Raw genomic sequence first — 22,159 nt, 5'->3', positions numbered from 1 at the left:
CCTCCCCCATGATGCCTGCTAACCTTCACTGCTTACTTTAACTCTGATTCAGCACAGCCTCCCTTCCTCACACATCCTTGAACTATGCTGTGCTGTCTATGTAGATAGCTTGTCCTGGCAATGACCTTGATCTCTTGGTTCTCTATGCCGTGGTTAGCATCTTTGAGTTGCTATGCAGTACCAAGAACAATAATACTCGTGTTATCTTAATAAATGAGATTGTAAGCTCCTTGGATCTTGTCTTATTTTCTACCTGTAAAGCACCATAAACACCAGGGGTACTATATAAACAATGGGCCAAATTCAAGGATGGCGTGTAAGTTAGATTCCTTTATATTAACTTAGGCCCCGATCCTGAACACACATAATCATGTGCTTAACTTGAAGCACACAAGTTGTCCCACTGAAGTCACTGGGAGACTTACCACCACGATTCAAATTAACCATGTGCATGTTTGTATGATAGGGGCCTTAGATTCCCTTATGCTAAAGCAGGCTCCCTTTCACTCTGTCAGACTCCCATAGAGCCATTTACACCCATTCCATCCACGTTCAAGGAAGTTTAAGTTGGTGTAACCTACATGCTGAAGACTGGAAGAAGGTGTAAGTTCAAGTGGTCCTCACATTTTCAGACACCTTCCTCCAGCTCCTCCATTACCCCTCATCTCTGAATTTGGTCAACTATGTCTGGCTTTATCTACAGTCTCCAACAGCGAGGTTAGGCTTCTGCTGTAACAACATGATGCTATTGGATGGAATGTTGCACAAAGAACCTAGAGACCTTTGGGTGTCCACGTGCATGTACGCTGCAAGTGTCTTTACATGGCCTCATTGGCCTAGGCTCCTTTTGAGATTTGCATAATTTTAAATAAATAAATACATCCCTGTGAAATTGTCAATGACAGTTCTTTGTCTTTTCACCCTGTTTTCCTCCTGCCTTGCATACTTTTCTGCTTCAGGACAAGAAACCATTCACTCTCCACTGCTAATCCCCGTAGGTCTACAGCCCCACATATTAATGCTCAAAAATTCCTTCCTCACACACCTCTCACTCTGCCTCCACAGCTACTGCCATTTCTCGAATATGTCTCATCGAAGTCTTGGGTTAGTTCCCAACCTCTTACCCAAACAGTCTTCTTCAAAGCTTTCAGTCTGGCTTCCACTCCTTTCACAGTAATGCAGTTGCCTATTACCTCTATGTATTAGGCTCGTTGGTCTTCTCTTGCCTGTCTCTAGCTCCCAGTCCTTCCTCGTCACAGGGCCATATTGCTATTGCTGACCATGACTTCTTTCTAATCCTAGCCCATGCCATCAGGAGTCCTGTGCATCTCACTCCCCTATGCTCTGATTCTACTTATTTAATTGCTCCTCTTTTGTGCGATTGGCAATGGATAGTCTCCAGTCACTAGACCTCTTGGCTATGGGGTCCTGGCAGAGCTCAGTCCTTGACCCTTTCTCTTCTCTGCGATGTCCCCTGTGGCAATCTCTTTGCTGAATTCAACTGTAGATGACACCTCTATATGGCCAATATTAAACCCAGATTCCCCCATCAGTGACACCAGAGCAAATGAAAAATGACTCCATTGAAGTCACTGGAGTTTCATGGGTGTAAATTTGGTGTGAGAGGAAAATCAAAACCTCTATCCTCTTCACTGCAGCTACCCTTTCCTTGCAGTCTTCAGCTCCTACCTCCACCGTGACTTCTTTCACACAGCGGATCCCTTGCTACATGGTAAGAAGAGCAGCGCCCATCCCAAGTCTGCCTTCTCCAGCTCCTCTCTCAAATCTCACACTGGGCCCCCGATGTCAGAGACTGAGCTGTTCCACTTGACCCTGAACTGTCGTCTGCCTTCTAATCTCCCAGGCCCATCTTCTTCCCTAAAAGACCAACTCCATTAGACGCTATCTTGGCCATTCCTCTGAAAATTGTGTATTACTGCCAGGCCTCCCTGACTCCTGGGTATTTCACTTCTCTCCTTTATGGTCTCCTCAAATCCTGCCTCTTCATAATGCAGTTAATCTCCTTACTGGGATCCTAGAAGCCACAAACTCCTGCTCTCAGGAATCTTCACTGGCTTAAGCTTCCTGATCATTTGAAAATCCCACACAAAATCCATCCCTAAGTTTACAAAATCCTCGCAGCCCACCCCTGCCTTCCTCACTTTTGTTTCTCAGCCATTATAGTTCATCGCTCATGTTAATGCTAAAGCAGCTTCTTACTGCAGAGCCTGGTAATCCGGGAAGCCCCGCTTCACCCTGCGTGGAAAGGGAAAACACAGACAAGCAATGAAATAGAAATAAGCCCCCAAACTTCTTTTCAACAGCAGCCTCTTGCCCTTATGGTCTGTCCGCTTCATGCTCAGCCTGTGCCCATGAACCTTCCCAGACAGATTTGAGGTTGCATTGATTTGGACTGTATATTCAAAGCTTCCCCATTTTGTACAGGTGTCATGAAGGCCCTGGTTCACCACTGTGAATTTACCACTCCACTTTTACCCCAGTGTAACACTATTTCTTTCAGTGCAGTTATACTGACATAAACCTGGAGTAATGCAGTGGTGAGCTGGGTCCATAAGCCCTAACTTGGCCTGCAGAACCCTTATTACTGGTGTTCATATGCCAGACGGAAAGAACCCAGCTTGACTCTCACATCCGAAGCAGAGTCAGAAGAGCTGGAATTTAGAAAATATATATATATATATACACACATTTTTCTTGTTAAAGAAGCACACTTGACACAGATCTTTGCAGAGTCAAACATGGAAGCCAACAATGGCATTTTCACACAGTCATTTTACAGAACAGACTCACGCGGTACGTTTTTTCAGGACTCTTCGATGATCCCACCCCGTCCTGGTGACTAGCTGCCGTCTAATTTATCAGTTTGCGCCAAAACCTCTGTCTCTGATAGTGCCTCATATTTATGACTTTATAAGAGCAGGCCTTGGGGAGATGTCACCCCAACACCCATTCAGGACCAAGCTGATGCAAAAATACCATTTAGCTTCTCTGCAGTGTCCTTATGTTCATTAATTGCTCCCTTCACTCCCTGGTAGACCTATGATGTCTTTTACACACTTCCTGCTTCAGAGGTACTCCATTCATTTTGTATATGTCTTTATGAAGACTCTACAGCATAGCTGGGATTTTCCAAAATGCCAAGGGAGATAGATGCCCACCTCCAATTAAAAATCAGCAGGAGAAAAGCATGCAACACCCTTAGGTGCTTTTGGAAAACCCACCCTGTATCTTTGGAATTATAGTGGAAACATAATGGGAAACAGTGGTTTGATTCTGGTATCTGCATTCTTGGATACTCATCAGAGTATCATTTAGCTGCTTTGTGGGTAAAAAAAAAAAAGGCCCTTTTTCTTTTGAATGCCACAGGACTAGGTAGGAAACAACAAAAACATGACAGACTGAAAGCAGGGAGTCACAAGGCTGCCCTGGAAAGTCTAATAACTAGTTTTTAAATGACAAGGTAAAACTTTCCACTAAAAACATCTGAGAGCAGGGAATAATTATCAAGACGGGGCGGAGGGGGAGCTCACATTTGCTTGTCATTTTTTTCAAGTGTCTTCCAGTATACAGACTGAGTCAGAAAGCGACCTACTAACACGTTCTAACTGCCTGGATGGCTCTTCCGCTTTACTGAGCTCGATTTTCCCATTGTTTTCTCAGCTAAACTCTGCTCCATTGTAGGCTTTCTAGTTTCTTTTCCAAGTGGTTTAAATCCGGTGTTGAAAGAGCTAGAAAGGGCTTGATTCAGACCCATTTCACGTTGGTAACAGCACTGATTCAATGGCCTGATTTATACAAGTGTAAGTAAGGGAAGCATCTGGTCCACAATACAGAAATAGAAATACATGCACTGCATCGCCTTGTTATCTGGGAAGTATACTTGCCCCTGCATCGTATTCACCGCTACCATGAATGTAACTCCCAGCTCAGGGTGTAGGCACACTGGACTGGGTTCTCCACTCCCTTGTGAAGTCATTTACATCTGTGCAAAATGTGCAAACTGGTGTCATTTTATACCCGTCCTGCACAAGCTGTAAGTGACTCCAAAAGGTAGGAGGCTGCTCAGAATCTGACCCATTGGTAGGGCAGCGTGAGGAAGCTTGTATTGGTGTTATCTGTGCCTCACCGGCTGTGTGGCTGAAAGCCTGCAGTCTCTAAGGCTGTGAGTTCAAAACCTCTCATGAGCAATTATTTTCCCTCTTAAGAAATTGGTACCACAATGTAAAGTCATAGGAAACACTAGCACAAGGAATGAGGGATTGTCCTTCCAGGGGGGGGGGGGGGAAACAGGAATGGAAGACCACTGTGCTTAGCAGGACATCTTCACCGACAGTCTGAATTTTCCTCTAGCAGAGCAACAGAGAAGGAGCAAAGGTAGTGATGCATTCATCTTTTTGAGCCAGTTCCTATAGACTTTTGGATCAAATGCCTGCTGCATCCCGTGGATGTCAAGAGAAAAGGTGTTAATTATTCCAATTAACACAGGGAGGAATCTCAGGAAGGCAGGACAGAAATGATCTACAGATGAGCTGACAACAGCGTGATTTTCGGCAGCACTTGTTAAACTGCTTGGATGATTTGTTGTTGACGGAGTTGTCAACCGCAAGATTATCCCATCAAACAAGTGTTTGGCATTGTTTCAGAAAGCAAAACTATGCAGGCCATAATCAGAACGAAGGAGGGCATGCCCAAGGAAAACTGCATATTGTACATAAGCTATATGAACAATCGTTCCCTATGAGGCTTTGGGAGATCTTCCCTAACATTTCTTTAATAGATAACGTTTCTTTTGGGGACAAATTCAAAATTTTGATAGCATTAATCAAGAGTTATACTTACCAATGGAGGGAGGGAGTTTGGGTGCAGGAGGGGTCTCAGGGCGGGAGGGGACTCGGTGCAGGGGGTTGGGACACAGGAGGGGTTTCGGGGTGGTGGATGTGGGCGACACTCATCTTGGGCAGCTCCCCGCAAGTGACGACATGTCCCTGCTGCTCCTAGGCAGAGGTGTGGCCAGGCGGCTCTGCACGTTGCCTCCACCGCAGGTGCTGCAGAGCCAGCGCTCGGGGCGGGGCAGGGGCAGGGCACGGAGCTCCTGTGGCCGTTCCTCTGCCTAGGAGCAGGAGGGACATGTTGCCACTTGCGGGGAGCCGCCCGAGGCGAGCGCTGCCCAGATCGAACACCCCAAAATGCCAGTTTCTAGAGCTTTTCAGCTGGTAAAGTGCTGGATAACACAGCTTTTACTGTATTCATCGCAGACAATGCCTCGTCATTCATGCTGCCCCAAATATACACATTCCTCCACCACTCAAAACCTCCCCCAGCAACTTGTCTAACCAAAGAGCTGGTTGTTCTCCCCATTTCCAGGAAATCCTAGAAACACATTCATGGGCTTGATTCTGTTGGATCAGCTCGTGCTCCCACTGAGGCCTATTGGCTTCCAGGAGAGCAGGCATTTGCACCAAATTTTGAAGGAGAGTTAACTCTGTTTACTTCAGTGGAGTTACTCAGGATCTACCCTAGTGAGAGAGCAAAATCAGGCCCCAGGGCTTCATCTATCAGTTCTCAGAATGATTCAGCAACTTGCTGCTGCACCTGAGACCCATGGGGATAACCAGCAGCACTGTCATTTCTAGGAGAGTTTATTCAAAATGAAATGAGTTTGCCTTTCAAACTGCTCCTTGGGCACCTTCCCCAGCTCACCTTTTCTCCTCTGGGTCCGCTGGCACCTGGTGGGCCTGTGCTGCCCTTAATGCCCTGAAAATAGATTAACAACACAGTATGATTTGCAGTGCAGGGGAGACCCAGAGCCTTTAGCCGAGCCCTTAGCACTGGAATAATCTTGCCAGGGCATGGCCTGTATCTGTCTAGTGACTCGGGATACAGCTAGACTGCAATCAAAGACCCACGGGCACGGCCGCGGCTGGCCCGGGTCGATTTGTGGGGCTCAGGCGGCGGGGCTCACAATTGCAGCGTGCACATTCGGGCTTGGGCTGCAGTCTCGGCTCGGAGACGTACGTGTGGGGGTGGGTCTCAGAGCCTGGGCTCCAGCCTGAGCTTGAACGTCTACACTGCCATTTTTAGTCTCACAGCCCGAGCCCTGTGAGCCTGAGTCAATTGACCCAGGCTCTGAGACTTGGGGCAGTGTAGACATCCCCTCGAGGGCTTAGTGACTCAGCAATACGGTGAAACTTAAAAAAAACCAACCCCTGTTAATCTGAATAAAACCAAAGGAGGCGATTTTGTGCAGACAAACGCTTTGGTTAAATGTCCTCTGACAGGGGAATGGAGCAGATCATCAATCTGCATTGTCTGGGATCCAGTTTCTGGGACAAAATACCCACCCAGGGAATTCAGCCTGCAGCACAGGAGCAATGATAAGGTACCAGGAGTGTGTTTAACTAATGGAATTAGCGAGCCCCGACTGCACTGGACTATGAAGGAGGAGGCTGGCAGGAACAGGTACAAGAGGAAGGCCTCCTTCTGTTCTGCTCTGTGAGGAGGGGAACGAGGGGGAGGCTGGAGCAGTGGATCTGTAAGCCATTTCCCTCTGCCCTGCAGACTACGGGGGCTGCTGCAGCCATGATGAGGCAGCAGCAGCTGCTTCAGCAGTTAGACTGGTCTTGGGGAAAGGGGGAGGGTTTCCTGATTCCAGTCCTGACCGGTCCACATGCCCAGCCTATGCACGGGGATAAGGATTTGCCTCTCTGCTGGCGGCCCAGAGCCAAAGCAGGTGGAGAAGCCCCAGAATACACCAATTCTGCAATGGTACCACAGAGAGAAATCTCTCCCTAGGAGACGCTAATGATCAGCTTCTGCCCTACTATGCCCTCGCAATTTCTCAGTCCAGCCAGTGTAGCTGGAAATGTTAACTAGTTCTGTAAATAACTGAATGGGTGCAGCGGACACAGGACATTAGGATCCCAGTGAGGTGTCATGTCCCCTCTTCTAACGATACTGGCTAAATAGTAACTAAATAAAAATAAAAAACACCATAGCCCAGGTTAAAAACTGGTTGAGGTAAAGGTCTGAGCTCTCAAGGGGGAGCAAAACAGAGCGATGGCCTGGGAACCATCCTATTCCACAGAGTGGAAAGAGTAAATTCAACCACGGTTAAGTCTGCTGATGACACCATAACTGGAAGGGAAGTACAAACACAGGCTGACAGAACCAAATTGCTAAGTAACCTGGAGAGTTTAGGTGTAGGGGAGGCAGGCAAGTCATTCACCTGCAGACAATATGTCAAGAGCACAGATGCCCACACAGTGGGGGAAGCTCCCTAGTCTATCTTCTCTGCTTTCCAGTGTTCTAAATTCTGGCTGCATCGTGTCTGCAACACTGAACAGTGCATGGAGACAGAACCAATTCATGCATGTTCAGATCAGATACATTTTCAATGTATGCATCGCCCCGCTCCAGAACTTTGGGCCCTGTGCAATCATTAATAGAAATATATCCAAAGCTCATTCGATCAAACAGGCTTGACTGCACCAGCCTCTCACTGCATACGGCCACGGTGGCAGGCAGCATAGAGCACCAGGAGGCATCCTACCTTGAAGAGGCAAAATGCTCCTGGACACTTGGAGGTTGGCTTGCCTGCACTGCAGTGATTTGCACCGACAATTTTCAAGGCCCAGCACTGTCACTGACCTTGGGCATTTCATAGAATCATAGGACTGGAAGGGAGCTCGAGTGGTCATCTAGTCCTGTCCCTTCACCTCTGTGGGGCTCTGTTTCATCTCCCATCCTTTATGTGTCTTGTCTATATAAACCATAAGCTCTTTGGGGGGCAGGCACTGCCTCTCGCTATATGTACAGGGCCTAGCGTAAGGGAATCCCAATCTCAGTGGGACCCTGTGAAGGGGTGTTCACTCTACATCGCACCTGAAGGGGTTAAGGTAGCTTGGAAGGGGCTAATTAACCTAGTAGGCTGCATAAAGGAAGATGAAACTCAGCTGAGCTGGTGTAGGCTGGGCTGGTATAAAACTAGGAAGCTAAGACCAGAAGAGGCTGCATGGGAAGTAGGCTGCAGACATTCCCTGGGAGTTGGGAGCTTGAGCTGGACCCCATGGGCGGGCCAGAACACTGAGAAGGGAAGTAGGAGGGAGCACAGGGAAATCACAATGAGGTCTGGGCCTAAACAGACCGTGGCTGCTGGACAGACGGTGCCTGTGCTGGGACCCGGAGTAGTGGGCGGGCCCAGGTTCCCCTTCCTGCCCCTGTGAATGTGGCATAGCCTTAGATTAGAGGACAGCCTGGAAAGGCAGCTGGCCAGTTGGTCTGGAGAGAATTTGCTACCCTGGAAGTGGAAACACATACAGCGACCTGGCCGCAGGGCCAAGTCACACAGAGGGAGCGTGCTGAGTCCCAGAGAGTGAGAGGGGCCGCAGCAAGAGTGACATGCAGGAAACGGGTGTCAGGCATGGATGGAGTAAATCCCCAGAGCAGCCAGGAGGAGGCGCTCTACCAGTGAGTGTATTCTGTGATAGACCCACAAATGCTATTTTAGTACAAATATTTAAAGTAATTAGTGCCTATCCAATTAGCAGCAACTGGATGTTCTGTTACCAGTGAATGGAAGGAAAAAGACCCTCTCCAAGGCTACCATCTTGGTTAACTATGTTTGGAAGCTGGTGATGGAAAAACTCACTTATTACAACCAAAACCAGAAAATGTAACCATATTGTGAAACATGGTTCCCTTTCTTTGAGAACCGTAACTCCAGTGGCCAGGGCACCCCACTATGATTTGTAAATTATTAAGATGTAGCCGTTTTTCTGTCCTACCACGTTTAGTGAATTTCCATATTTGTTGTACATAACTTGCATTGTTACTTAAAGCTCAAAATCAAAAGAATTAACACACAAACAAAAATCTATTGACATAACAGCCCCGGCGTTACCTCTGGAACTGATCTAGCTATAAGCAGAGTACTGAACGTTATCACACCAGGAGACAGTGAAAGAACTCGGAGGAGTACTATTGCATGAGAAAGTATATATCAGCATAGGGCACAGGGAGACTAGACTGCAAGACCAAAAGGAGACTTGATGGCCAGATTCTCCATTGCCTGTCCCCTTGTGTACAGGGTGAGTGGAAACCCCTTCCATCCCGTCCAATTTGGCACTGTTTCACATCCACTTTGCACAGGGAGAAAGGACTACACAAGGTGCGAGGCAATGGAAAAAGAAACCGCCTGAGGGTTAATTTTAATAAACAGAGATGGAGGAACAAGGGACCCACGCTGCAGCCTGCTGAGTACAAAATTAGCCACATAACTTACATTTGAGTTCCACCATCGAGGCCTGTCATTAATTCTGCAAGAGCACACATTCCCTTTGGTATCAGCTCTCTTACAGCCAGTGCAAATGAGCACAGTATCTCTTCTGAAATCCCATTTTAAAAGGGCACTAAAGATTTGCTGACAGCTTTGACTCAAGTGCTAGGGAAATGCTTCAGATCTGTAAGTATCCCCACATAGCTGCTGAAGCACAAGGTGACATTAATGATTAGTTTCCTTGGGGGAAGAAGGGCCTGGAGGCTAGATGTGGGGACACAGACTGCTTTGTGTGTACTAAGGCTATAACAGCAGGTCTTGAGGGGTCACATTGCCGTCGCCTGGCCTTTGAATGTTCTAATGCTTGAAGGCTAGGGCTGGAAGTCAATAAAATATTTTCCTCCATACACATCACCACACAAAGTGCATCCTTTAAAAATAATCATATGGCGGTTCTATTCCCCTCACTAGGAGCACAGCGCTCCTTGGTTGACGAGAGATTGGTCAGGGTAGAACAAGGCTGCTTAGCGTAGGGACCAGTCCCACTAGAACTGGGTGCTCAAAAAGACCTTGATGATTTTATAAGCTGCCCGCCTGCTCCTACAGTTACAATACATCAGTTGTCTGGGGTAAGTCCCATTTCGGCAGCCACCTTCCCATTCACTGTGCATTAACGCCTAGTTTGAAGAATAGTCTCTTGCTCCCAAATATTCACTCCATACCTGTTTCCCCTCCGCACCTGGCTTCCCAGGGAACCCATCAAGACCTCGTTCTCCCTAGGAAAAAAGAAGAGAGAGAAAAAGATAACTTCATGTTAAAATTGTTCACATCCCTATTTTGCAAGAGACATCTCAGTCTGTATAACCTTCTGCGCTACTCACGCATGGAGCTGAGAACATGAAAAGTGATCTAAGTCTGTTATTCTGGGAAATACACTCCTGCAGAAAGGGGGGTGGGGGGGGGGCATATCTATAGCAAGGAGGTGAACTGGGTAGTTTTCCATTTCTGATTTCTGTAATTCTTAGATTTTATACCACCCTTTTTTCATGAACTGGAAGAAGTATCACTGCATAGTATTGGGGAATAAGGCCGGTCAGTCAGAACTCCTTTCTCTTGTCTCCCAAGTGCAGTTACTAGGACTTTATCACAGAACCCAATCCATTGCTGAACCAAAATTTTGTCTTAGCTGTTTTTCATGATACTGTTCCCAGTCCTGCGATCCTTATTCAGTAAAAATCCCCACTGAGGGAAATGGCAGAGATACTTGAGCAAGGACTAATTAAGGGTTTCAGGGCAGAGCCCGGTAATAATACTTTGCATTTGTAATATGGCTCTTTTCATCTGAGGCTCTCAAAAGGATGGCCTTGGGGCAAAGGCAGCAGACAGATTCAGGAGATCTGGGTTCAATTCCTGCCTCTCCCACAGACTTCCCACATGATTTCATCTCTATATGCCTCAGTTTCTCATCTGCAAAATGGGAATAATTGTACTTCCCTCCTCCCACACATTGTCTATCTTGTCTGTTTAGAGTGTAAGCTCTTTGAGGCTGGGACTGTCTCTTACTATGTGTGTGTTGAGCACCTAACACAATGGGGCCCTGATCTAAGTACCACTCTAATAGAAATACAATTATTATGATTAATCATAACAGATTTTGTTCATAAACAAATTCTATCACTAGAGGGAGCTCTTTGTAACTAAATATTATTTAGAGTTTTGCTTATAATAATAAAAAAGCTTTATGAATCTCAGTTGTGATTTATACCTCATCATACAAATGTTTGACCAAAGCTATTATCGGTAAACCAGTATTTATAGCATTAGATTTAAGTCCCTGATTTGCCAGGGAGAGAGAGTGTGTGTGTGTGATTGCTTTAGCATACTGAAAATGGATTTACAAATCAATTAATTGATGGGGAGGGTCTTTTTTTAGAATGTCTATAAATCTTGCATCAGAAATGCTGTTTCGTTCTGAGAAGCTGCAGGACTGGCATTACATTGCTCTGCACATTATGTGCCATAGCAACCTGAGGGAGGGACTTCCCAATCTTTATCTATTGTAATTATGAGCTCGCCTCAGTCCAGTTTTACACACACACACACACACACCACCTCTGCCTGAATTAAACTCTTTGTATTCTGCAGTGTAGACAGTTTGAGACATCACAACTTTACAGACTGCTGATCAACAGAGCACTGCACCCTCCCTAGCATCTTTTTCGGTGTATCCGTGACATCAGTGGAGGACCTCATAAGATGGATTCATTGCCAGAGGAATGAAGGGCACACAAAAAGAGGGCTGAATAATTATATGAGGCTAGACTTGGTTGAAAATTTTCCAACTTGAATGATTTTGTTTTTTTGTTTTGTTTTTGTCACAAAAGAGGCTTTCGGCTGATGAAAATGCTCACTGTTGGTGAAATGTTTCATTTTCCAAAATTACAGATTTGGGGGGGAAAGGCTGATTTTTCTTTTTCTTTTTTTTTTCCAAATGAAAATCAATCAGAGGATGAAAGATAGTTCTTCTGAATTTTTCATTTCAAAATTGTGGTTTGTTGCGGTAAAGATGGACTGACAATCGAAATGATAAGAGCTGGAGGCCAAGACCTCTGGGAAACCCTTGCTCAGTGGTTTAGGTGTTACTTGGAAATGCAGAAGATACCATCTAGCTGGAAGGAGTCCAACACCATTCTGCTGTACAAGAAGGGCGATCGTGAAGATCTAAAGAACTATTGTCCAATATGCCTGCTCTCACATGTCTACAAGCTGTTCACCAAAATAATAACAAACCCATTCTCTCAGAGTCTGGACGAGCAGCAGCCGAGAGAGCAGGCAGGCTTTCAGAGGAATTTCAGCACAATGGACCATATTTTCCCTATAAACTAGCTATTGGAACGCTCAAGGGAATACAAATTCCCTGTATGTATTGCCTTCGTCGACTATGAAAAAGCGTTCGACAGCGTAGAGATCAATGCAGTATTGAAAGCTCTGCACAGCAGGGCATCGACACAAAGTATATCAAAGTATTAAAAGAAACAAATTCTGACTGCACCACAAATATAACTTTATTTGATACTCCCCTTTGCATCCCAATTAAGAAAGGGGTGAAACAAGGAGACACGTATCAGAGGGGTCTGGATCTCTAAAAAGCAACAGAGTCCTGTGGCACCTTTAAGACTAACAGATGTATTGGAGCATAAGCTTTCATGGGTGAATGCCCACTTCGTCGGATGACACGGTTTCACCTAAACTTTTCACAGCCTGCCTCGAAATGGTAATGAGGCAGATGAATTGGAAGGGTGGAATCAACATCAACGGAGAGCAGTGAAACCATCTCAGATTCACGGACAATATTGTGTTGATTGCCAAAAATACTATCAACCTACAGAAAATGCTGCGAGAACTCAACACAAAAAGCAGCCAAGTCGGACTGAAAATTAACTGCTCCAAAATGAAATATATGCGGTCTGATACCTTGCCAAAAGCCCAAATAACAATCAAGGGAGAACAAATAGAAGAAGTTGACCAATATGTCTATTTGGACCAAGAAATTAACATGCACCATGATCAGGAAGGTGAAGTCTCACGAAGAAAGAAAGCAGGTTGGTGTGCCTTCAATTCTATCAAGGATGTCCTTCAAGGAAAAATCAACAAGGCAGCACAAGCCAGCCTCTTCAACTCAACAGTACGGCCAGCAATGTTGTACAGCAGCGAAACATGGGCACTGACGAAGACAGAGGAGCAGCAACTGTCTGTCATGGAGAGGGTGATGGAAAGAAGAATTCTGGGAATTTCAATCTGTGACCTAGTCCCCAATGAAGTGATCAGACAGCAGAGTGGAGTGCAGGATGTAGTAAAATGTGATGGGCCGGGCATACAGTGAGGCTCACTGACAATCGATGGACTGCAGCTGTCGCCAACTGGTACCCACTGAAACGATCACTCGGCCGACCTCTAAAGAGATGGGAAGATTTTATCATGAAAAGACATGGAGAAAGAAGGCCAGGATACGAGAAGAATGGAAGACATGTTGTGGTCAGCGCAGTCTATACGAGGGCTGAAGGACTGATCAATCAAGATAATCAAGGTTTGTTTCTCTCTACCTTCTATCTTCCAACTCTTGCCGGGTGAAAAATGGTCAAAAAGAGTGAGAAAGTGGGTGAAAGCCCATTTTCTAATACTTTGTTACTATTTTCCAATTTCTATTATTGGAGAACAGTAACAAAATATTGGAAGTATTACTTTCTGAGAGAAAGTGACATTTCATTTTTAAGGGTAAAGTTTTTTTCCCCCCTCCCCACTTTTCTATACTATTTTTTCCTCAGTTGGGAAATAGCAAAAAATCTGGGTTAGCGATGGTGGGTGGTGGGACACTTTCCCCCAGGAAAACTGCAGTTTCCCAATGGGAAAAATTTGAAAGGTGAATTTCTAAATCAAAAGTTCCCAACTGAAATATTTTGAAATGTCCCAGTTTTCTGGTCAGCTCTATATGACAACCATATTATGCTCAGTTAAAGATTCTATTAATCTTGTGTATTAATCTTGTCTATAAACTATCACTACAGGTTTCAAGCTGGAATCAATGTTCCAGGGCAATCTCCTCCAGATTTCTGACCTGGATTTTGGATTACCATTACAAAAGACACCGTCCTTAGAGAATTCATCCCAGATTATACATGAGCCTACTGCTTGCTGCGACAGAACTTTGGGAGTTTAGTGAATGCTGGATGCTGGCTCTCCTCAAGTTCAGACATGATCAATACAGCTCAAAGTTATGTATTGCACCATAAAGTCTCAGTACTTTGATTCAAGGTGCTCTCAGTGTATAGTGACATAAGAGCCTTGTGGGAGATTTCACCTTACTCTGGAGCATCGGGATAATGGTTTGATGGACGCATATTCAATATAGAAACTAATGCTCTTCTTTAATATAACAAATCCTATATTTCTTAGGCTGGGAGAAGCATAAGTGATTTTTAGTAATGCTTTAACAATGGTGTTGTAAGAGGCAACAATTTAGATTCAGATTTCTCAGAAGCAATAAGCGGTTGCAGACGGAAAAGCAGACAGGGAGAGACTTTGGCCCGGCTGTTAACGCCCACTACTTTCCCAGTGGTTCCAAATGGTAGACATTAAAACAAGGGGTATAAATGTCCTGAGTGCAGTATCCATGCACTGTAAATGCACAATTGTTATAGCAGAGATCTTGGCTTTTATGCATAGGCCAGGAGGGAAAGAAAGAAGGTTTAATTGTGCAAATCTCTCAGAATGAAACAAAACCCAATTCACTTGTTTCTCATTTTAATTCCTGTCTAGTTCATCAGTTCCCTGCCCCCTCACAGCTCCATCCCTCCTCCCCACCTGAGTGATGTGGGAATTATCCATGTTCCTAAGGGAGCCAACACCCCCTCAGACCAGACAATACTGTCACAGGAAAAGGGGCTGATGGAATGGCTAGACACAACACATCTCCTCTGGTTTGAACTCCGGGGGCGAAGGCATGAGAATGATTACATGATAATGGGCATGTGCCCAGTTGCAATGGTGAATACAGAACAAATGAAAGGGAATAATGGCAACTTTATGATAAACAACCACATGGATGTTGGGAACAGAGCACTGGCCAATAGGGGAAGAGAGAGAAATGGGAATCAGGCTGGATTGGGGACTAATGACCAGAGCTGGGCCAACAATTGATTTTTGGGGGGGGTTCAGGGGCCATTTTGGGGTGTTTTTAACCCTTTTTTGTGTAGTAAAATCTAGTTAAATTTCAAAATAAACCATTATTTCAAATGAAAAGTCAACATGTTTAGTTTCATAAATGTCTAAACTGAATGTTTCAACTTCTGGGGAATTTTACCCTCCTTTTTATTTGACAAGTTCAACTGAAATTGCATTTTTAGTGAGTCAACTATTCCCCCCGATTTTGTGTGTGTGTGTGTGTGTGTGTGTGTGTACGTGTGCTGCTCTACTGATGACTCTCTACTAATGCACCTACAGCTGGCTATCAGTAGAGGGAGTCCAAACATAGGTCAAACTCCCCAGCTAACAGAAAAAGGCCTTGCCAAACTCCCAGAATTGACTGGCACCCATCCCCTTGCTATTCTCTGCATCCCATATCTCTAATGGACTGGCAACTCCTTACCTCAGCACTAGCTAGAACAGCCATGCTTTAATGGCTTCCGTGCTGTCTAATGTGACCGGTACACATGGGGCAAATCACAACACATGTCCACCCTTATCGAATGGCTATGCCACTCCAATACAGAGACACCCGTGATCAGGGAGGTCTGGACACAGGCTTGGGAGCCAAGAGGTACTGAGTTCTCATCCCAGCTATACCAGCCACTTAGCCTTCCATCCATAAAATGGGGATATTAATAGTTACCAGCCAGGAAATCCCTGTGCCCCATCAATCTCTAGTTGCTGCACTGACAGCCACTTATATATTGGAGTAGGCACAGATTTAAATTACACTAGGGCAGTGACCTGCAGCCCACCCTGGATAAAAAGAGCTCACAGCCACCTTAGCAGCCCAACCTCCTGAGTTGCATTGCGTGCTCCTCAGAGGCGGCCGAGGACTGTGGATTCTGCATTTATTTTTGGTGGCAGAGAGTAACAAAAGACACTACTCGATGAATGTGATGGCTCAAGAAGCGCCTGAGTCCTTCAGTCGGTCACCTCATCACAATTAGACTCAGCCGAGCGCCCTGCACCCTACCTGAAATAGAAGGAAAGTCACCAACACAAAAGGCCTGGAGAAAAGCACTTGAAAACGATGCCACTTCTTTGGAACACTGGACTGGGAAAGCAGCTGATTCACACACACACACACACACACACACACACACACACACACACACACAGGAAATCCTGACTCCTTACCTGATGTAGCAAAGCCAGCAACCCATGTGAGCTTGTGTTTGTCGTGATGAGACAAAATAAGGGCTATAGAAAGCTGGGTGGTTCAAGAAGCTGGTAATTGGGTGGCAATCCCTTTATCTTTAGGTTCCCAGTTTCAGCTGTGGTCAGTCTCATCCAAAGGTCATTACCATCACTTAGGTGGGTGGTACCCCATGTGAACACATCACAGGAGCACACGCCCCAGCTGCCACTCCAAGTGACATCTTTGTTGGCATTCTTAGCAGAGACACCCAGGGAATGAACAGGCTGGGATTCTGTACTCCCGTTTCACCCCCGTGAGAGGTCACTTCAGCTCACAGCTGTGTGCCGGGCAGTACGAGGAGGGGCTGTAAACCTCAGCCTCCGGGGTATCAGCCTCGCACCCTTCCCCAATGTTACATTCATTTACAAAGCAAAAGGCAAAGAGGGAGAACAACCCAGCACTTTCCTGGGCAGTGGCTCTGACATGCTCTAGTGATACCTTGTCTCCTCGAGTTCCCTTTTCTCCTCTTTCTCCCTGCAGACCCTAAAAATGAAAAGAAAAGGGAAATTACAACTCTTCATCCAACATGGTCCATATTTTCCTCCTCAGAGAAGGAGCCGGGTTAGTCACTGACCCTCTGGCAGTGAAGGACAACATTCCTGGAAAAATCTGCCCTGTAAACAAGCAAGGATGTCACATCGATGTGGTACAAGAAACTGTGGGTAAGGAGAATGTAGTGGGTACAGTAGCAGGTATCACTGAGTGTTGACAGCTGTTGAATAATCCCAACCCAACAGGGCATCGCCCAGCCCTGTTAGTGAGTGACATTTCATTGAAGCTAATTTGGGCACAGAGTGCAACCCAGCGCTTTCCAATTAACTTGGAAGCCGTAGGGTTTGCTGTGTCTCAGATAACTGGACGGCAGCACTTTACACACATAACATTGCTGACAAACTATAAGTGATCAAACAAAGGGGAAGGGGGTGGGAGAGATTTAACCTTTCCTGTGAATAGCGACATTGTGTTGTAGGTGTAGTTTACTTCTTTTGTAGCAACTGAGCAAACAACAGGGAAACCCTATGGCAACAAGACACGCACACTCAGTCGATGGTGACCCATCAGGAACTGCTCGTGTGTGAAATGTTTTACACTCTGGTGAATTCATATTTTAATACTTCACTCATCTCCACATTACAGTGCAGCTGGTTTAGCTGAAAATTAATGAGAACTGCCTGCCTAGGTTTGTTTGGTCCAGAGGACAGGTTAGATTCTGTTAAGATTTCAGGACATACTTGAGTGAAATCAAACGCTGGACAAGCCTGTCCATGTCTGACAGTATATTTGTGATCAAACTGCCCAGCTGGAAAAACCTGCTCTTCTCTCTTGGGATAAAGTCACTTGTTTGCATTGCACACTTGACACTCCATAACACAATCTCTGCTTTCTCTCCCCCTCTCTCTTTTTTCCTCCCGTCCCATGCCTCTCCAGGGATTTAACGTGTGCAAACATGCCTGGGAGAAAGTCAGGCAGATGTAATGCACTTGAGTTCTCCTTGGGGTTCACTTTCAAAGCTTATCCATTGTCTTCTCGGCAGCTTATCAGCAGGGGTATGGAGAGGTATAATTGTCAGTGCTCTTCTTTAGTGTGCCAGTGTAGAATCACTAAGTCCTGGAGTGTCCCCTCCAAATGCCTTTCATTCATGAGATCCGAGGCACCTCCAAATGTACTCTATCTTACAGTACTGCCATGGAGTTATACCAGATGTGAGGTCACAAAAGCCATCTGGGTCTTAAGAATTACCGGACCAGAAAGAAACTGACCATCCCACCTCATGTCTTGTGGCCAATGCCAAATGATTTCAAACAATCCACAATCTACCTCAGGCACTGTGATGCACCTAATTTTGTGTGCTAGGGGAGATGTTTCCTCCTTGACTCATGTGGTGCCCTGTAGCACGTGGATTCATAGAGCTGTTTTAATTTTATCTTAGCTACAGCAGATGCTGTTAGTTGAGTTCACTGAGAGAGACAAACAGAAGGAGCAAAAATGAACTCTGCAGTATCCTGTTCTAGAAAGCAAAGTCCTACCCAGCCACTTCTCAAAGCAGAGTGGAAGAGGTTAAAAAAAGATGACTCCACTCTGGTGCACTAGTACCTTGGGGCCCGCTTGGGCATCAGAGCATATGATTATAGCCCTGCTCTGCTCTAACCGCACACACCAAATGCCAGCTTGATGATGAAAACGAATGGGGTCATTACTAACAGATTATCAGCAACGCCGCATGTACTGCACGGCGGAGCTGTCCTCCTTCCGTAAAAGGGCGGTTCAAGAGGCAGGAGGAAAACGTTCTCCTGACTTTCCTCAAATGTGCCTGTTGCACTATTAACACTTTGTTGGGATCTGCCCAGGAGCTGCTGCGCCTGTTTGCAGCTCAACAGACAATTTAGGCAGACACCCCTTTACTTTTCAGACAGTTGGGTAGTGATACTGTACTGATCCACAGCCAGGCCTAGGCAAACAACCAGATTCTCTTCTTACTTTCATTGGCTTTAGACCCAGGAGGCCTATAGGCTCCACAGTTGTCAGGTAAACATTATACATGACAGGGAAGAAAATTCACAACCTTCTCCGAAAACACAGGCCTCTATCTGGTGAGTTGTAAAGGAACAAGTCAATCAGTACAGGGAGCCTTTTAAGGCATTAGCAGGTCTGGCATTCCATTTAAAAGCACTGCTGCACAAACAGTCAAGTCAGTACACCCCACAGTACACTTAGGTAAGCCTGTACAGTGCCCACGTCATTGCTAAGGTGGGTCCAGGAGGATGGGTTGCAAATTGGATACCTGTCCCGGTTTTCTGGGGCTTGATGCAAATTCCACAGGGTAATCCCATGTCCTACAAGTCTAATATACAGGGCCCTAAAGGGTTCCAAAATAGCTTTCTCAAAACATCATTACGTCATGAAGTCACATTGCATTGTGTTGTGATCCAATTGTGAAGCAATGTATTAATGTTGCATCACAAAACACAACATTATAACATTGCAGTGTGAATACTGCTACACGCTGGCACACAAGCTAGCTTAAAGCAACCCATCCAAAATGTTAGGTTTCCTAGTAATTCCTAAATACCATTCTCTGCAGGCCTGATGCCAATCTTACACACATCTGGCATAAGTCAGAAGTAATTCCCCAGAAGTTGTGGAAGTTTCACTGTGGGAACGTAGTGGAGAGTCGGGCATCTCTAGATTTTCATATGGAAGAGTCAGTTGTGCAGAATACATTGAAAATGTGGGGGAAGTTTCCAGATTCAAGGATTGTTTAGCTAATAAAAGGTAACCAGAGAATCATGACTTACGGGTGCTCCGACATAGCCTTTAATTCCTGGTGGACCTGGCTGGCCCTCAGATCCCTGGGGAGGAAATAAAACATTGAAAAAGACAAGTGGTTAATTCAAAAGAGAAAGCAATAAATAACATAGTCAGGAATTAAACAGGCACTTCCTGTGAGATGCCGAGCTGGCTTCTCTGGGGATCTGTACTAAATGCCTCGAGTGTTCTTCCATCTCCCAGCTATGCACCCACAATGAAGCTCAAACCTTTCCCTTTGCTCCCAGTGTTCAGACACCAGCACTGGTGTCACACCAAGCTCTTTGTGGTCTTACCACTTGGTTTTCAGACCTGCCACTTAAAGACAAACTGACACGTGCAGATTTCTGTATCAGCTGTTGCTAATTGGGCCAATTACATGAATTTGGCACTTCCCCCTTTCTTGGCTGGGCGAGGTGGAGTCATTCTGAAAACAGTATGAGTAAGACACACACCCATAAAGGCAGCATGTTTGACAGTAGAAGCTAGTTCTTGGTGATAAGCAAGCCCCAGAGTTCAGAGAAACACATACAATGCAAGCAAGTTCATGGCATTACCTTGTGTTCTTATGTTTGGCTGGAGAGTGACAGATGGGATTCAAACTTGTTATTACTCTCTCTTTGTGTTTTCCAATACATAGTTCATAAATGAAAGACCAGGTTCTTAGGTGCACTTATGTCGGGGGGGGGGGGCAAGGGAGCCAGTTATGAATCTGCCCCCCCAGTCTCTTTGGTGCCATCTGCCAGATGGGGCTAGCCAATGCAGCAAGCTCTCATGTTGTGCCCATAACACAGCTGGCTGCAGGTGGGACAGTGCAGGAGGTGGTGTTCTTTGCTGGGGGGAATCCACCCACAAGATCGACGCAAAACAGACACACACATCAGTGAATGTAGCCCTGAGTGTTTTGAGATTGCACTGTTGGACCAACTGATTTGGTTGCTAGTTCAATGGACGTTCATTTCCCTTATGTTAACTCCAGTTTTGGATCTTCCTAACTCATAAGGCTGCAGCTTCGAAAAGAACAAGCCTTCATATTCAGCTTACGCTGACGATTTCCAGCCACTGATATTTCCAGCAAATTGAAGCCATCAAAACGAGGGTTAGTTCAGGAAGGCCCCGATCCTACAAGAAGCCTGCGGAGATGCAGGGTGTGCCCGCATAGAGCAATGTGCACGAGGGGGACCTACGTGTTCACCGTTGGTGACCAAGATTCAAATACAAATGACCAGGAACTTGGTGGTGTTGCAGGCCCTGCTTGCCTCACAATGTGAACCATGCAAGTTCAAACATCATTCAGTAGCATGGTTCTGGCAGGGACATTACACGGCAGGACTCTGCTCCACAAGTACCAATCACCGTTTTGGGGAGTGAGGCTATAGCTCAGTTTGCCCAGAGGGGGAGTTATATTTTAAAACACCAAAATATTAGCTGAAACCCTGCCCTAGACCACTCACAGAAAGAACTTATTAGCACAGCCATACTGTGGTTGGGAACTGTGCTGCTCAGGGAGGCAAACTATGGTACAAACTTGTGACTAGGTTTATAAATAGATTCAAGCACATTTATGAGGCCTCGCGCAGCTGCTAAACTGTGGTACAGGGACTCATGCAGACGAGTGTGTGTGTGGCTTCCTCCCCCCATTGAGGGGCCTCAGGCGGACAGGGGGTACCTTCTCTTTGCTTTCTCTCCCCCAGTCAATGGGCCTCTTCCCCCTCTTCTGTGGATGTTTCTTCCCATCCCAAAGCCACCATAGAATCTGATAGAATCAGAGGCCATGAACTGGAACAGCAGAGGCATTCCAGGTCAAGGCGAGGGTGGGTTTTTGGGGGGGAAAGCTTTGACAGCCCCTGTTTGCATTATATCTGGCTCGAGCCAGCAAGATCAGCCCCTCATTCTGACAAGGACTAAATTTACCCACAAAATTGGATGAGAGAGAACATTTGTAGCATTGAAGGAGTTGAGCTAGGAGTACAGCAGGAATGTCCCCATGAGACCTCACTGAGCAGTGCAAGCAGTTAACCTCATTACATTTTTTACGAAAACAAAAAGGTGCTTTTATTAGATTTGTATTGGCATTCCTAGCTCTTATATCAGAGGGGATTTCGTTACTGTCATCCTCAGTAATCAGAGGGGGATTAAGTCCTTTGGGGATGAAGTACTATTACCAGAAGGCTGTAGTGCCATTAGCTGTGCCCCTGGAAGTTTCACTGTACAGTTACTGAAGTCTGCAACAATTGTTCACTTTGTCCTTAAAAGAAAAAATAAATGCATAAGATTGACCCTAAGGCAAGAGACTGGAAAATCCCTCAGCCAAGTAGTTTAGCAGCTCACTGAGTTTCCTGAAATGCATCTATAGTGCCTGAATGGTTGTCTGTGAGCTTCTCCTGCTTAGCTGGGGGTAAATGAAGACTGATTGAACCTGGGAACAACTGGGACCTAGTTAGCTCTCCTCGGAGTCTGCAGCAGAACCCGGAGATCTCAACGTCACCACAAAGGTGCTGCTAAATAAAGATAAGTGATCTGACAAAAAAACAATCATTACAGCAGGAATAGGAGACGTGACCTTTACAATTATCAGTGCCACCTCCTTTATAATCCCAGTTACCGGCTCT

General features: G+C 45.8%; 1 protein-coding gene across 1 annotated transcript in view; it reads right to left on the bottom strand.

Annotated features, from left to right (window-relative positions):
* The window catches only part of COL22A1 (collagen type XXII alpha 1 chain), a 271,823-nt gene that overhangs the window by 119,389 nt on the left and 130,275 nt on the right, over nucleotides 1-22,159 (bottom strand). The window contains exons 14-19 of the mRNA XM_065397620.1: nucleotides 19,538-19,591; nucleotides 16,680-16,724; nucleotides 10,018-10,071; nucleotides 5,722-5,766; nucleotides 4,998-5,006; nucleotides 2,221-2,256 (exon numbers count right to left, since the gene is read on the bottom strand). Of these exons, the coding sequence (XP_065253692.1) occupies nucleotides 2,221-2,256; nucleotides 4,998-5,006; nucleotides 5,722-5,766; nucleotides 10,018-10,071; nucleotides 16,680-16,724; nucleotides 19,538-19,591 (243 nt within the window). The remainder of the gene's footprint in view (nucleotides 1-2,220; nucleotides 2,257-4,997; nucleotides 5,007-5,721; nucleotides 5,767-10,017; nucleotides 10,072-16,679; nucleotides 16,725-19,537; nucleotides 19,592-22,159) is intronic.

Source organism: Emys orbicularis, chromosome 2 (assembly GCF_028017835.1).
Source record: "Emys orbicularis isolate rEmyOrb1 chromosome 2, rEmyOrb1.hap1, whole genome shotgun sequence".
NCBI lineage: Eukaryota > Metazoa > Chordata > Testudines > Emydidae > Emys > Emys orbicularis.
Note: the sequence above shows the minus strand (reverse complement) of the source record. Positions and strands in the feature narration are given on the sequence as shown.